The sequence below is a fragment of the Loxodonta africana genome, chromosome 25 (assembly GCF_030014295.1).
Source record: "Loxodonta africana isolate mLoxAfr1 chromosome 25, mLoxAfr1.hap2, whole genome shotgun sequence".
NCBI lineage: Eukaryota > Metazoa > Chordata > Mammalia > Proboscidea > Elephantidae > Loxodonta > Loxodonta africana.
In genome coordinates, this window is record NC_087366.1 from 47,346,548 (window position 1) to 47,362,547 (window position 16,000).

At 49.4% G+C, this 16,000-nt stretch overlaps 1 protein-coding gene across 1 annotated transcript in view; it reads left to right on the top strand.

Moving 5' to 3' along the window:
- Positions 1-16,000, top strand: part of KIF26B (kinesin family member 26B) — a 567,584-nt gene that overhangs the window by 527,383 nt on the left and 24,201 nt on the right. The window contains exons 11-12 of the mRNA XM_003410922.4: positions 9,411-9,573; positions 10,788-14,211. Coding sequence (XP_003410970.1) covers positions 9,411-9,573; positions 10,788-14,211 — 3,587 coding nt within the window. The remainder of the gene's footprint in view (positions 1-9,410; positions 9,574-10,787; positions 14,212-16,000) is intronic.

The window sequence follows — 16,000 nt, forward strand, 5'->3', positions numbered from 1 at the left end:
AGGTAACACTTCACACCCACTAGGATGACTATAATAACAATTTTTCAAAAACAGAAAGCAACAAATATTGGCAAGAATGTGGAAAAACTGGAACCCTCATACACTATTGGTGTGGATGTAAAATGGTTCAGCCACTGTGGAACACTCCAAAACTTAAATACAGAGTTACCATGTGACCCAGCAATTCCATTCCCAGGTACACATCCAAAAGAATTGAAAACAGGGACTCAAACAGACATTTGCACATCAGTGTTCATCACAGTATCATTCACAATAGCCAAAAGGTGAGAACAGCCCAAATGTCTATCAATGGATGAATGAATATATTGTGATATATACATTTAATGGAGTATTATTCAGCCATAAAAAGAGTAAAGTACTAATACATGCCACAACATGAATGAACTTCCAAAACAGTACGCTAAGGGAAAGGATCCAGACACAAAACGACAAATATTGTATCATCCCATTTATATGAAATGTCCAGAAGAGATAAATCCATAGAGATAGAATGCAGATTGGTGGTTGCCAGGGGCTGGGGGGTGGCGGGGAATGGGGAGAAACTACCTAATGGGTAAGCGTTTTATTTGGAGTGATGGAAATGTTTTGGACACAGATAGAAGTGACGATTGCACAGCATTGTGCATATACTAAATGCCATTGAATTGTTCACCTTAAAATGGTTAATTTTATGTTGTGAATTTCACCTCAGTAAATTATTTTTTTTAATGTAGGACTCTACCTCTGCCCTAGAGTTATTAAGTCATAAACATTGGCTGAGTGCTGTATATAGAAAGATCAGAATAAAAGCAGAGCTCCTGCCGTCAAGGTTCTCAGGATTTTTTTTTTTTTTAATTGTGCTTCATGGGAAAGTTTACAGCTCAAGTTGATTTCTCACACAAAAATTCATACACATTGTTTTGTGACTTTAGTTGCAATCCACACAATGTGACAGCACACTCCCCCTTTCCACCCCGGGTTCCCTGTGTCCATTCAACCAGCTCATGTCCCTTCCTGCCTTCTCGCCCTGTCTCCGGACAGGAGCTGCCCATTTGACCTCGTGTGTCTGATTGGAGGAAGCCCCGGTGGCCTAATGGCTAAGTGCTACGGCTGCTAACCAAAGGGTCGGCAGCTCAAATCCGCCAGGTGCTCCTTGGAAACTCTATGGGGCAGTTCTACTCTGTCCTATAGGGTTGCTATGAGTCGGAATTGACTCGACGGCTCTGGGTTTGGTTTAGTTTGTTTTTTTTATCTGATTGAACAAAGAAGCATGCTCCTGATGTGTATTACTTTTTGTTTTGTAGTCCTGTCTAATCTTTGAAGAGTGGGCTTTGGGAGTGGTTTCAGTTCTGGGTTAACAGAGCGTCTGGGGGCCATAGTTTTTGGGGTTCCTCCAGTCTCTGTCAGACCATTAAGTCTAGTCTTTTTACTTTTACTTTTGAGTTCTGCTCCACACTTTTCTCTCTCTCCATCAGGAGCTCTCTGTTGTGTTCGGTTCTTGGGATCTTGATGAGAAGAATCAAGACAAGTCTGCTCAGAGAGGAAGTACTAAGTTGTATGGTAGGAGAAGGTTGCTTAGTGCAGGCTTGGCTGGCCAACCATATTTGAAGAACAATGAAAGGAACATAGAATATTTCTAAGCAAGAGGCCCTTTTAGAGGACATGGTATGTTGTCGTTAGCTGCCATCAAGTGTATTCCCAAGTCATGTCAACCCCATGCACAATAGAAGAAAATGCTGCACAGTCCTGCACCATCACCATGATCAGGTTGTCACTGGCCGATTTTCAAAAGTAGATTGCCAGGCCTTTCTTCCTAGTTTATCTTAGTTTGGAAGTTCTACTGAAACATGTTCAGCATCATGTCGACACACAAATCTCCACTGACAGACAGGTGGTGGCTGTACGTGCGGTGCATTGATTGGGAATCAAACCCCCAGGGAAGGTGAGAATCCTACCAAAGAGCACCACTGCCTCATCCTAAAAAGGACCTAAGTGTCTTGAAGAATGTGCAGGTCCAATGCTCATGGGTTAGAAGGCATAAGGAAGATTTAAGTTCAATATAAGGAAGAGCTTTCTGATAATTGAGGCTGTTCAAAAAGATTACACAGGCTGCACTGGGAGAGAGTAAGTTCTTAGTCATTAAAAATATACAGGCAGAAAGCAGATCACCTGTTACGATGGCAGATCTTTTATTAGGAAATGCAGTGGCCCCTGAGAACCCTTTCAGCCCTGGTACTCTGTGGTTCTAAAGTAGTTTTCAGCCTTCACTCAGAACTGTATCCTGGAATTGGTGGATTTTCTCTGTTATGATTCTTATCATGTGAATTACCTTTATAAAAAATTTCTGATGCTGAGTGCTTCAGCCTTGGAATGAATGTACATTTTCCTGAGCGGAACTTAGATTTAAAATATCTAGAGTAATTCAGATTCTCCTAATTCTGAGTGGCCAATAAATAATTTAGATGCGGCTGATGTTTTTCCTCGCTCTAAATCAGAAGGAATGAGCTCTTTAAGCAACTGAATAATGTCAAGATACGATTTCATGGAACACATTCAATGTGTATAAGTGAACCCATGTTTTATAACCACTTCAGTCATTGCAAGTGAGTCTTGTTAAATGTCATTGAAGCAGACTGGTTAGGATTTTAACTTGAAACCTTCTGGTAGTTGTAAAGTCAAGTTACATCATATACTTTTCTTAAAACAGCCTATGGAGACCCTTCGCTGCTTACAGCTCGTCTTTCCCACGAAGTAGGCTGAGCCAATGTGAGTTTTATCATATTCACGTGAAAGGAACATTGATATTCAGGATCAGATGGATTTGTGCAGCCCAAGTTTCCATTAGAGCTCACCTTCCTATGTGGACGGTGGTAAAGTATTATCGTCAGAACTCAGATTTTTCTCGACTCTAGCTCATACCTACGATGCAATACCTCTAGCCTGTGTAAGCTGTCTTTCCCTCCAGGTATTTTCTGATATTCCTGAGGGAGCTCTCATGAATGCTCATAACATCCTTGTCCTGCTGGGAGTGATTCCTGTTTCAGTAAGAACCACAGGTGCCAGTTGGGGACCATCGCTTCCTTCTTGCCTCCCATGAGCGCTACCACCAAATTAAAGGTGGATTAACCAGGAAGCAAGGTACACATCCAGGGGCTTACAGTAAGCAAGGTACACACGGGCTTAATTGTGTTTACTTACTAATCTGTAGTGCACAATTTCACCTGTTTTTCACCACATCAAAGAGCAAAGATGTGAAACCCATGTGAAATTGTGTACTACAGATTAGTAAGTGAGCCCATGCTTACCTTGTGTATTGGGTAACCCATCCCTGCACCAAAAGTCATCATGGTGCCAGTCCTAGATGACCAGGATGATGTGGGGAAGAATACAAGTATCCCGTGTACTACCATGCATCAGAAAAACCAAAACCAGTCATCACCAAGTTGACTCCGACTCATGACGACCCCATGTGTGTCAGAGTGGCATTGTGCTCCCTAGGATTTTCAACGGCTGATTTTTCAGTAGCAGATCACCAAGGCTTCCTTCCAAGGTGCCTCTGGGTGGACTTTGACCACCAACCTTGCAGTTAGCAGCCACGCTCTTTACTGTTGTACCACCCAGGGACCCTGCATCAGAGGTTTCCCAGAATGGTGCTGTTTGCAACCATAGGTTTCTACAGTGTTTTTCAGCAGACCAAAAGCTCTTTTTTGGGGGTTGCACAACAGAGCTTTTCAATAGACCAATTAGATTAACCTCCACTCTTTTAATGGTTCAGGATACCCATGAACAGGCAGTCTTAGGATAAGCAATGCATGAATTCATTAACAGGCTGCATATTGGTTAGATTACAGAGACGGCTCCTTCTGCTGGGAGTGAGTGGGCCCTACAGAGTCTTCTAAGCCCTTCCCTGAAGAGAGAGCTCATCATCTCCCACACTGCTAAATGACAGACAGTGCTTGCAAGGTACCCCTAACACATGAGCTGGACACTGGGAGCTATTGTTGCCAATACTTTATTATACAAGCCAGGGTCACCATGATTGGAAGACGTGAAAGCAGGCTTCTCTATCAAGGTTGCCAGTATTATGCAGTCACCTTCCAGAATCTCACAGAAGAGACCTGCTAACGCCATTTGGGGGGCAAATGGAATAAAATCTGAAACTGAGCAGCAAGCACTTTAATTTCCTGTACCTCTCCTTTTGAAAATGCCATTGGGTTAGCTTGGCCTGTTTCTCAGTACCAGAGACCGGTTCTTGTCGAGTTGACTCTGACTCATGGTGGCTTCACGTGTGTCAGAGTGGAACTGTGCTCCATAGTGTTGTAATGGCTGATTTTTCTGAAGGAGATCACCAGGCCTTTCCTCCAAGGTGCCTCTGGGTGGACTTTCTTTGCATTCTTTCTCCTTAAACTCTGCTGCCTCCTCTGGGGAGTAGGTGTGTGGATGCAGGGGCCAGGGGTCTGGTTTCAGAGCTGACAGATCAAAACTCTTGGAGCCAGCTTGATACCTGGCAACTCTTGCCCAGGATTTCAAGCTCTTTTTTGGCAGGTGCACGACCTGCTCTGGCAGTTTACAAGTGAAGTGAATAGAAAATAGAACAGTTACTGGAATGTAATGTAGTTTCCGGGTCATGTCCTTAAGAAAGAGTATTTACTTGGTATTTGAGTATTAGTTGTTACCTGGAACAGGGTATGTGGCACATAAAAGAATTCCATGTACATGATTCCATTCTTGAATACCCGTGGTGCATTGCTTTAAAACACACACACACTAATATTTCTCTACTTTCTAAAAAAAGATCATGGCTGTATGTGCCAGGTGGGCGTGTGTGTGCACGTGTGTCATTTATATGCCTGCTTTAGTTCTTGCTGCCTATGGGAATCTTTCTCTTGCAGATTGTTCTGGAGCTTAATTAGTCTTCTGGATTAGCTAAGCTCCTTTCTTTCAACACATTGGTATTAAGAATTGTCATACGTAAAGAGGTCCAACCTCATCTTGCTTTATTCTGTGACCTCATCGTGTTTGTATTGAAGGAGGCACGTTTTATAAATAGACCTATGTCTGTTATAGGTGGGACATTCGTTATCTCTTCACAAGAAGCAGGGCTTGAAAGAAGGGTAGTCCTGTGGTGCCGTGGTTGGGCTTCCCAACTTGGAGATTCAGAACGCACCTCTTTATCTTCCTTCAGAAGGCGATGGTCAGTAGGTGCCCTACTTTCTCCCTCCAGAGTCCTTTCACTCTCCTCCTCTGGAGAAGTTTATTTTAACACTGCCTGCGAAAGGCGTGGAGCCCTGGTGGTGCAGTGGTTAAGAGCTCGGCTGCTACCCAGAAGGTTGGCAGTTTGAATCTACCAGCCACTCCTTGGAAACCCTATGAAGTACTTCTACTCTGTCCCATAGGGTCACTGTGAGTCAGAATCGACTCGATGACAGTGGGTATGAAAGGCGTAGGAGCACTGAATGGTATAAACCATTAAGCACCCAGCTACTAACTGAAAGGTTGGTGGTTCAAATCCACCCAGAAGAAAGAAGAAAGGCCTGTAATCTGCTTCCAAAAGATCACAGCCATTGAAAACTCTATGGAGCTCAGTCCTTTGAGACACACGAGGTCGATGTGGCACTGTAACCGTAGAATGCGGGGTGTTCTCTAGCAGTTGGGGAGTTACAGCGTTGGTGGAGATGCCCCTCAGCCTTCAGGGGTCTTTCTTATCATGTGTTGTTGTAGGTTTGTTCTGTCATTAGCTTTTATCAAATGATATCCTATTGTATGTCTATGTGTTTGCCACCCTCACTGGAGATCAGGCTCCTTGGGAACAGACCAGTCTCTCTTACCTGTGCCTTCTCAGCACCAGCACGGTCCCTCACTTACAGATGCCACTCAGCAAATGGTTGTAGAATGAGCAGCTGCATACATTAAGGAGCTAATGAATTGAGTGAGTGTGAGCAGCGTTACAGCCCCTTTGGAAGGATAAGCTCTGCTTCTGCATGAAATGGGAAATGATTTGGGCAATCGCTGATAGCCGTGGCCTGGTGCTCTCTATTTCTAAAGCCAAACATTTGTTCCTCTTTGTCTGTTTCCATGGCACTGACTTTAGCCCTCCCTCCATGAAAAAGCTGAATTTAAAGAGAGACAACAGCTATCAAATTAGAAAGTATTGAGCAGTAAGGGAATTAAGACGCACCTTGATTCTTTGGCACTGTGCCTGGGGTGACACCACATTATGCCATTGCTCTGGAGGCTAATACCCATTGCCGTCAAGTTGATTCTGAATCAAAGTGACCCTATAGGACAGAGTAGAACTGCACTATAGGGTTTCCAAGGAACAGCTGGTGGATTTGAACTGCAGACCTTTTGGTTAGAAGCCGAGCTCTTAACCACTGCACCACCAGGGCTCCTCCTCTAGAGCAGGGATCATCAGACTTATTCTATAGTAAATATTTTTGGCTTTGCAGGTCATACAGCCTCTGTTGCAACTACTCTGCTGTTGTAATGGTAAAGCCGCCACAGACAATATGTAAACAAATAGGTGTGGCTGTGTTCCAATAAAACTTTATTGACAAAAACAGGCAGTGGGCCGGATATGGCCTCCAGGCTATAGTTTTTTGACCCCTGTTCTAGAGTACTACATGCTCTTGCATTTTTTTTCTTTTAATTATTAAGATTTGTTAATTATCCTGTTCTTTTTTTTGTTCTCTTGCTATATCTAATAAAAGAGTTGACTTATTTAAAAAAGCAAGACATTTTTCCAAAAATCATTTAAAAAAATGTGTGTGGTCAGGGTAGAGGAGAGAGGAATATGTGTACGCAAAATATGGCTTCTTGAGCGTGTGGCACAGTCCTCCCCCAGACTCCAGTCAGCTCTGCTCTATCACCAGTCCCTTCCTGCCACCTGCCCTCCACATCCAGGCCTCTGCCCACACGGCCCTGGGTCTCTAACTCTCTGCCCAGCCTGGCTCAGCGGCCAGAGCCAGGCTAGCAGCTCTACACTGGGCCCTTCTCTTCCCTTTGCTTCAGTCTTGATACAAAGATCTGGGCTGAGTTTGTGTTGATGGTTACCCTGGAAACCCTTTGAAAAACAGTTTTATTTTCTTACCAAGGATCCTGGGTTAAATCCAAGTTAAAGGCTCATCCTGAGGCTAGAAAAGCCAAAGCTTCATGTCCACCTTTTTGACTCCCACAGGAGCATGTTGTAGAGTCCAGGGGGGCTCGTGTGAGCCTTGCAGCAGTTTTACTGTCTTTCTATCAGAAGAGTGACAATGCTAGTTGCTAAGCAACATACATGCTGTGACTTCTTCCAACAGTGTGACCTTTTTGTTTTTGAAATATTTGTCCATATGATTGACTCATGAATGGGGAACCATGTGGAAACACACAGGGCAAACAGCTTGATACAACAATGTTTACCCTTTTACTCTGTCTTGGGCATCTTTTCCTGAGGACTTACTCAGGGTCACATGGGGACGTGGTGCATGCCACCATCCAGTACAGTTGATTAACAAGCTGTATCATCGGGAACTCCTTAGTATATGATCGCAGCATAACCTCCAGAAGACTCTATCTTCTGCTTCCCCTATTGAAGACGAAGTCCCAGGCGTGTCAGCTACAGTGCCTCCTCAGGGAACGTCTGCCTGGGATGGAGCTTGACTTCCGCTGTCTGTTTGTCAGCTCTGCTAGTCTCTGTGCCATCTTGTTGGCTATATTTTGAAAGGCGCTCAGTGTTTACAGCAAGGCCTTGCTCCTGCTCCGCACCCCCTTACCTCTCCCTCCCACCACTTTCATCGCTGACTGTTATGCTTGAAAGGAAGCCCTGATATATTTTTAAATTGCCCTGGAACTAAGCCATAGTAAGCCCAGTTTTCCCAAACTGACACGTTATTGGTCCCAGAGGGAAAGAAAAACTACTGCTCTTCTGGCACAGGCTTTTCCCTACAAGTCTGACGCAGATCATGTGTGAAACCGCTCCTCCCTTCTCCACAGCCTAATCTCTGCTGGTGGTGGCCGGCATCTCACACAGTCCACTGAGCTGGATGGGCCCTCTGTGGGGAGCTCTGCGAGGCGGGGGTGGCTGGCTCAAGGGGCTCATAGTCCAATGGGGGACATGGGCACAAATGTGAAGACAAACCCTTCTCACCTGGCATCATAAACACAACATAGACATACAAACACAGGGCACAGAAAGCAAAGGGGGCATCTCAGCCTTAAGGGTCAGAGAAGAAATGATATTTGGCAGCAGTCAGGAGGATACAGGTTGATGAAGTAAGCAGAGGCCTTTTAAAAGCAAGGCAGGAGGAACTTTGGGGCAAGTATGTTGTTGGCTGTTGTCAAGTGGGCTCTGATTCATAACAGCATTATGTATAATAGAACAAAATGTTGCCTAGTTCTGTGCTGTCTTTATGATCATTGGTATGTTTGAGCCCATTGCTGCAGCCACTGTGTATTTTGAGTGCCTTCCAGCACTGTATTAGACAGTATTCTGTTGTGATTCATAGGGTTTTAATTGGCTGTTTTTTGGAAGTAGATTGCCAGGCCTTTCTCTCTGGTCTAAGTCTGGTAACTCTGCTGAAACCTGTCTACCCTGGGTGGGCACCACAGTGCAACAAACTGACTGATAGGAGGTGGTGGGGCAAGTATAAGGATGGAAAAACATGAGCCATTCATTCCTCCAGGTCAAATTTTTAAAGCCTAAAACACCATTCATAGACCCCGTGGCCTCATCGGTCACACACAGATCCTGCAAAGTCCCCAGAGGAGGCCATTCTAGAAAGTTCTGCCTTCTGTTGCTGATTGAGCACTTAGGCCTCTGCCTGCGTTTCTGCACTTATAATCAGAGTACAGATGTCTGTTCCTTCCTTACCACTAGTAAAAGTATGAGAGTTAAGAGACAGTGACAACAAAGTGGTCGCAGCTCCTTGACAGAAGAAACTTTGCATGTCCTATAAACATACAGATCATCAGTGCAGGCTTTTGGCTGGGTGACTGCTGTCTGTTGCAGGGACTGCATGTGGGCAAAACTAGAGAAAGACCATGTGTGCAGCAAGCAGGCCGAATCCCTGGTTACGAAGGCATTTTCTCTTGATCCCTTTGCCTCGTTTCTATTCCCAGGCCTCATTATGTGCCATATCGTATGCACACGCACAGACACGTAGGCGTACCCGCCACAGCCGGGACACAGGTGCCAAGGGAGGTGTTTTGCATGAATTCCATCCTTGGGGTTAGAAGCACTTGCTCAGCTGCCAACTACAAATAGCCCCATGCTGGAAAATGATGCTAATTAGTATGCCATTAAAAAATGGAGGGAAAAAAAAATTGCCAACAACAACAACAAAAAGCCACACGGAGACCTGAAGCCATACCCTGACAGCCAACATGAAGCATGGCCCACTAATGCAGCCTTAATTCACTTTGCTGCGCAGGGACAGCAAGCTGACCATGTTGCTGCGGGAATCCCTGGGGAACATGAACTGCCGCACGACCATGATCGCTCACATCTCGTCGGCGGCGGGGAACTACGCAGAAACCCTGTCCACCATCCAGATCGCATCGAGAGTCTTGAGGATGAAGAAGAAGAAGACGAAGGTAAGGAGTTTGCATGGGGCAGGGTGCATAAAGGTGCTGTAGGAGCCTTGCCCTGGTACAGCGTCAGAAAGAGCCAATCAGTGTTTCCAGTCCCCACGTGCCAGGGGCATGTGTGAGTGGCTCCATGTGCACCTCAGGGACTGAAAACCTTCTGGATGACCCAGCATCACTCCTGGTCTGTCCTCTCCACAGAGCTGGTGCTTTCCACGGTCATCCCACCTGCTGTGGGGAGCACATACATGGTCCACTTTACATGTGACAAATGTATGACCACTTGGAGGTGAAAATTTTGGGAGGGATGGGAAATAGCCACAGTTTTCCTCTTGCCTGTCTCAGTCTGATGTAGACGTAGTGTCCAACTTCTTGGCTCCAAAGAGGATTACTAACCCCTTGCTCACATGGCCCTAATTCCTCCTGCATTTCTGGGAGTCATTTTTCCTTCTGCTGGGTTTTGCTGGGTTAATTCAATGGTTTCAGGCAGATACTAAGAGCCTGTTCTAAATCACAGGGCTTATTTACTAGGCAGCAAAACCAGGGTAGTGGTGGTATGGCAAGAGTGTTTGAAGCAGTCAAGATCGTGGTTGCTCAGGTCCAAGATAGCTGGTGACATGTGGGACTTTTTTTTTTTTCTTTCTGTACCTCCATTGTATAAAGCAGCAGCTGGGTGGTACAAACAGTTAAGCACTCTGCTACTGACTAAAGGTTGGTAGTTTGAAGCCACTCAGACATGCATTAGAGGAAAGGCTTGGCGATATGCTTCTGAAAGGTCACAGCCTTGAAAACCCTATGGAGCACAGTTCTACTCAGCACACGTGGGGTCGCCATGAGTCAGAATCGATTCAGTGGCAAGTGGTCTGGTTTTTTGTATAAAACAGAGCTTTCTAACCAGTGCTTTGTGCCACAGGGTGCCCCAAATGGCTTGAGGGCACCATATTAGAGATGCCTTCAGCCTCTGGGTGGCCAGGTGGGGCCTGGGCTGGCTGCCTCAATGTATGAGTATGCTCTCTGCTCTCCCAGTGTTCCAGACTGGGGTTACATTTGTAGGTGTAGCTGTGATGTGGAAAAGGTGGGCACACTGGCATGGACACCGCAAATAATGGCCTATACCCAGGGGGCCAAGGTGGCCTTTAGTAACCTATGTCCGGTCACCTGCTTCCAGCCCTTGCTGCATGTTGCTGGCTCACGCACTCTAACTGTCCTCCTCTCACCCACAGTACACATCAAGCTCCTCTGGGGGAGAGAGCTCCTGTGAAGAAGGCAGAATGCGCCGGCCCACCCAGCTGAGACCGTTCCACACCAGGAATGCGGTGGACCCTGACTTCCCAATCTCTCATTTGTCCAGTGACCCCGACTACTCCTCCAGCAGCGAGCAGTCCTGCGACACAGTCATCTATATTGGGCCTAATGGCACAGCCCTCTCCGACAAGGAGCTTACTGACAACGAGGGGCCCCCCGACTTTGTCCCCATTGTGCCGGCCCTGCAGAAGACCAGGAGCGACAGCCGGCCCACGGAGGCAGGAGAGGCCACTGCCAGCCAGTCAGAAAGGGATTGCCTGAAGTGCAACACATTTGCCGAGCTGCAAGAGAGGCTAGATTGCATCGATGGCAGTGAAGAGCCCAGTAAGTTTCCTTTTGAAGAGCTGCCTGTCCGGTTTGGGGCAGAACAAGCAAGCAAATGCCCCTCGCTAAGCCAGGCAGCTGGGGCCAACTTACTCTCCGAGTCTGATCAGGAAGACAATGGGTCAGATGACCAGCTGACTGAGAGAGAAGGCGCTGAGCTCCCAGCCTCCAGGATACAGCAGAATCACTCTCCCGTCCCGGCCGCGGCACTCACCAGCAGCCCCAACCCTGCTTCTCCCAGGAGCATCCCGGGCAGCAGCAGTAGCCAGCACTGCTCCTCCCAGTTGGTGCACAGCCCCAGCCTCCAGAGCAGCCGTGAAAGCCTGAACTCCTGTGGCTTCGTGGAAGGCAAGCCCAGGCCAATGGGCTCCCCCCGGCTGGGCATCGCCAGCCTGTCCAAGACCGCGGAGTACAAGCCTCCCAGCTCTCCTTCCCAGAGATGCAAAGTCTACACCCAGAAGGGGGTCCTGCCCTCTCCTGCTCCCCTGCCTTCCCTGAGCAAGGATTCCGGCATGGTGTCAAGTGAGTCCTTGCTGCAGCCTGAGGTCCGAACCCCCCCAGTTGGAATGAGCCCCCAGATTTTGAAGAAATCCATGTCTGCTGGGAGTGAACGATTCCCTGAAGCCTCTTTTGACGACGACCATCCGGCAGCAAGTTCTCCTGAGTCGAAGAAGGAGATCCTGAGCACCACAACTGTGACGGTTCAGCAGCCCCTGGAGCTAAACGGTGAGGACGAGCTGGTGTTTACGCTGGTAGAGGAGCTGACCATCAGTGGGGTCCTGGACAGTGGCCGCCCCACCAGCATCATCAGCTTCAACAGTGACTGCTCCGTGCAGGCCTTGGCATCTGGCTCCCGGCCCGTCAGCATCATCAGCAGCATCAGTGAGGACCTGGAGTGCTACTCAAACATGGCTTCTGTCTCGGAGGTCAGCATCACACAGTTCCTGCCCCTCCCAAAGCTGGCGCTGGACGAGAAGGCCCGGGACTCTGGGAGCCGGCGCTCCTCCATCAGCTCCTGGCTGAGCGAGATGAGCACAGGCAGTGATGGTGAGCAGTCATGCCACAGCTTTATAGCCCAGACGTGCTTCGGGCATGGGGAAGCCATGGCTGAGCCACCAGCCTCGGAGTTTGTCAGCAGCATCCAGAACGCTGCCATGGTATGCAGAGAGAAGCCCAAGGTGGGCCCTGACAATGTGCTCATCTTGTCTGAAATGGGGGAAGAGGCTTTTAACAAAGCCACTCCCATCAAAGCCTGTAAGATATCGACCCTGGGCAAAGCCATGGTCACAATCTCCAATACGGCCAATCTGGGTCGCTGTGAAGGGTACATCCCCATGAAGACCAACATCACCGTCTACCCCTGCATTGCCATGGGCCCCCTGAACGTCCAGGAGACTGAGATGTCCACTGCCTCTGTCACTGCAGCCCCCAAAGCAGCCCAGCCCCAGGAGAACCAGGACACCAGTGCAAAGAAAGAGATGAAATTTGAAGACCCCTGGCTAAAGCGAGAAGAGGAGGTGAAAAAAGAGACTGCTTATCCTAATGAAGGGATTAGGTATGAGACTGGGTCTGGCCCCACAAAGCCGGAGGCTGGGCCTGAGCAGGAGCAGGAGAGGAAGTCCAGTGCTGGTGACAGACTCAGCAGCAGCAGTGGGGAGGTGTCTGCCTCCCCCATGGGTGACAACTGCCGGAGGATTGTGGATGGCTGTGAGATGGCCGTGCCCAACTTGGCCACCCAGAGCCCTGTGCCTTCCAACAAGAGCCTGAAATCCAGCAGCCTCCCTAGGGCTTTTCAGAAGGCCAACAGACAGGAGGAGCTGGACAGCCTCTTCTACCACTGTGCCGCTGAGACCAACGGCATTGGCATTACCTTGGGTGCCCAGCCCTCAAAGGCGACCCTGGAGAGGAAGGTGGCTTCACCCAAGCATTGCGTCCTGGCTCGGCCCAAAGGGACCCCCCCTTTGCCCCCTGTCCGAAAGTCCAGCTTGGACCAGAAGAACCGGGCCAGCCCTCAGCACAGCGCCTGCAGCAGCAGTACCAGTAGCCCCTTGAACCAACCAGCGACTTTCCTGGCCAGCTTCCCAGATGAGTCCAGCAGCAAAATGAAGGATGCTAGTAGCAGCAGCAAACTCTTCAGTGCCAAACTGGAGCAGCTGGCCAGCCGGACCAACTCTCTGGGCAGGACGACAGTCAGCCACTACGAATGCCTCTCGCTGGAAAGGGCTGAGAGCCTGTCCTCCATGAGCTCCCGGATACACGCGGGCAAGGACAGCACCATGCCACGCACGGGACGGAGCCCGGGCCGCAGCGCAGGGGCCTCACCAACCAACTTGGGGACCACCCAGTCTGCCGGAGCCTCGCCCAAGGCCAGCCAGTCCAAGATCTCCGCTGTGAGCAAGCTCCTCCTGGCCAGCCCCAAGGCACGGAGCCTGTCCACCTCCACCACCAAAACCCTTAGCTTCTCCACCAAATCCCTGCCACAGTCCGTGGGCCAGAGTTCCAACCTGCCCCCTAGCGGGAAGCACATGTCCTGGTCTACCCAATCCCTCAGCAGGAACCGGGGCTCCGGCTCAGGACTGGCATCTAAGCTGCCCCTGCGAGCAGTCAACGGCCGCATCTCCGAGCTGCTGCAGGGCAGCGCGGGCCCCCGAGCGCTGCAGCCGCGCCCTGGCCCGGAGGCGGAGGAGCGCGGCGGCCACGGGGAGGAGAAGGCCGTGGCGTCCGTGCACGTGCTGCCCTCGCCCTACAGCAAAATCACCCCTCCGCGCAAGCCGCACCGCTGCAGCAGTGGGCACGGCAGCGACAACAGCAGCGTGCTGAGCGGGGAGCTCCCGCCGGCCATGGGGAAGACGGCCCTGTTCTACCACAGCGGCGGGAGCAGCGGCTACGAGAGCATGATGCGAGACAGCGAGGCCACAGGCAGTGCCTCCTCCACCCAGGACTCCATGAGCGAGAACAGCAGCTCCCTCAGCGGGAGGTGCCGGAGCCTCAAAACTCCAAAGAAACGGTCCAATTCAGGTAGGCCTCCCTCAGTCCAGGGGCAGGAAGGGCTGCCCAGACCCCACTGCCCCCTGAGCTGTGCGGTGGGGATTGGCCCGGCTCCTGAATGGGTCGGGGCTTTCACTTCCCCAGTCTGATACATGTCAGCTGGGAACAGAAGCCACAAGGGGGTCTTACTGCCAAAAAACTGACTGGTGGTTTCGTCATCGTTCCTCTAAAGCTGTTCATGCCCTTTGGTCATCAGCATGGTGAAATGGGTGCTGGCTGTGTTCTCACGGCTGTCAGAGGAAGCTGGCTTTGTCTGGTTCCGTCCTGGGGTTTAAACTGTTCCAGGACCAAGAATGCTACTGTTTAGCACTTCCTGCGGGGTCAGGTTAAGGTAGCCACCCTCCTGACCTAGTGGCCGCAGAAACCTGTATGTGGGGCTGATAGCCTCACAGAACCACCAGTCTCCTTCTGGGACATCGGAGGCAGAACATTTTGTCTCATGGGTAGAGCAATGGGAGAGGACCTTCCTCCACTCCCCACCCCAAACCCCCACAGACAGTCATGTATGCATGCCTGCCACAAGGCCTGGGAATCGTTTATGTACACACACACACACACACACAGAGTGTACCCCACGCTCCACTTACCTACCACACTGTCTGAAATGCCTACACACACACACGCACACATATCCTACACATGCACACACATGCATGTACTCACACATATACAGGGTACTCCAGTACAGGCCACACATATCTACCACAGTGTCTAAAAAGCCTATACATACACAAATGCACACACATAGCCCACACACGTGCACATGCATGCACTCACATGCATACAGTACACTCCAGCACAGACCGCACGTATGCACTGCAGTGTCTGAAATGCCTACACACACACGCACACATATCCTGCACACACACACGCATGCACTCACATGCATATAGTGCACTCGAGCACAGATCGCCCATGCCCACCGCAGTGTCTACAATGCATGCTTTGGGGGGAAGTTTGCCATCTCCTATCAGGAGGTAAATACTTCAGAAGGACTAACGTCTAAAGCCCAAAAAACCAAAACCAGGCCCATCGCCATCAAGTCAATTCCAACTCATAGCAACCCTGTAGGACAGAGTAGAATGCCCCAGAGGGTCCAAGGCCGTAAATCTTTACAGAAGCAGACTGCCACATCTTTCTCCCACAGAACAGCTGGCAGGTTCAAACCATTGACCTTTCAGTTAGCAGCCGAGTGCTTAACCACTGCACCTCCAGGGCTCCTTGTATAAAACCCACTGGCTTGTTAATGAGTTTGGGTGAATGTGACAGTAAGTTTTGATGGGCAAAGAAAAGGAGGCCTAGGTCAGAGCTGGTAGCCCTGCTAGCCATGGGGTAGATGAGGTGAAAGGACAGTAGGGAGAAAAGGAGACAGAGAAAAAGAAAGCTAAACAAACCAACGACAAATTGCGCTACTTTAGAATTTTCCCTGGAATCATCTCTGCTCTTAAATAGCCTCCAAAGAATTGCCCTGACTTATTCACAAACATAACAACTCTAACGAATGAAACCACACCTCATGCAAAGCCCCACGTGCACTTCTGTGCCTTGGCTGAAGAGAGCCTGGCATGGCGTCCTGCCTTCTGGGCTTGTCCTTTTCCGTTCTGTGGCCCCAGAGTATTTCGTAGAACCCTAGGCTCTCTGAGAAACCTCAGAAACCATTCCCCCCTGCAGAATATTGGTGCCCTCAGCTTATTTTGGAATTAGAAGATGGGGTGAGACCCAGAGGTGGGCCTTCCCTCTCCTGCTCCAGCTGCTGCTC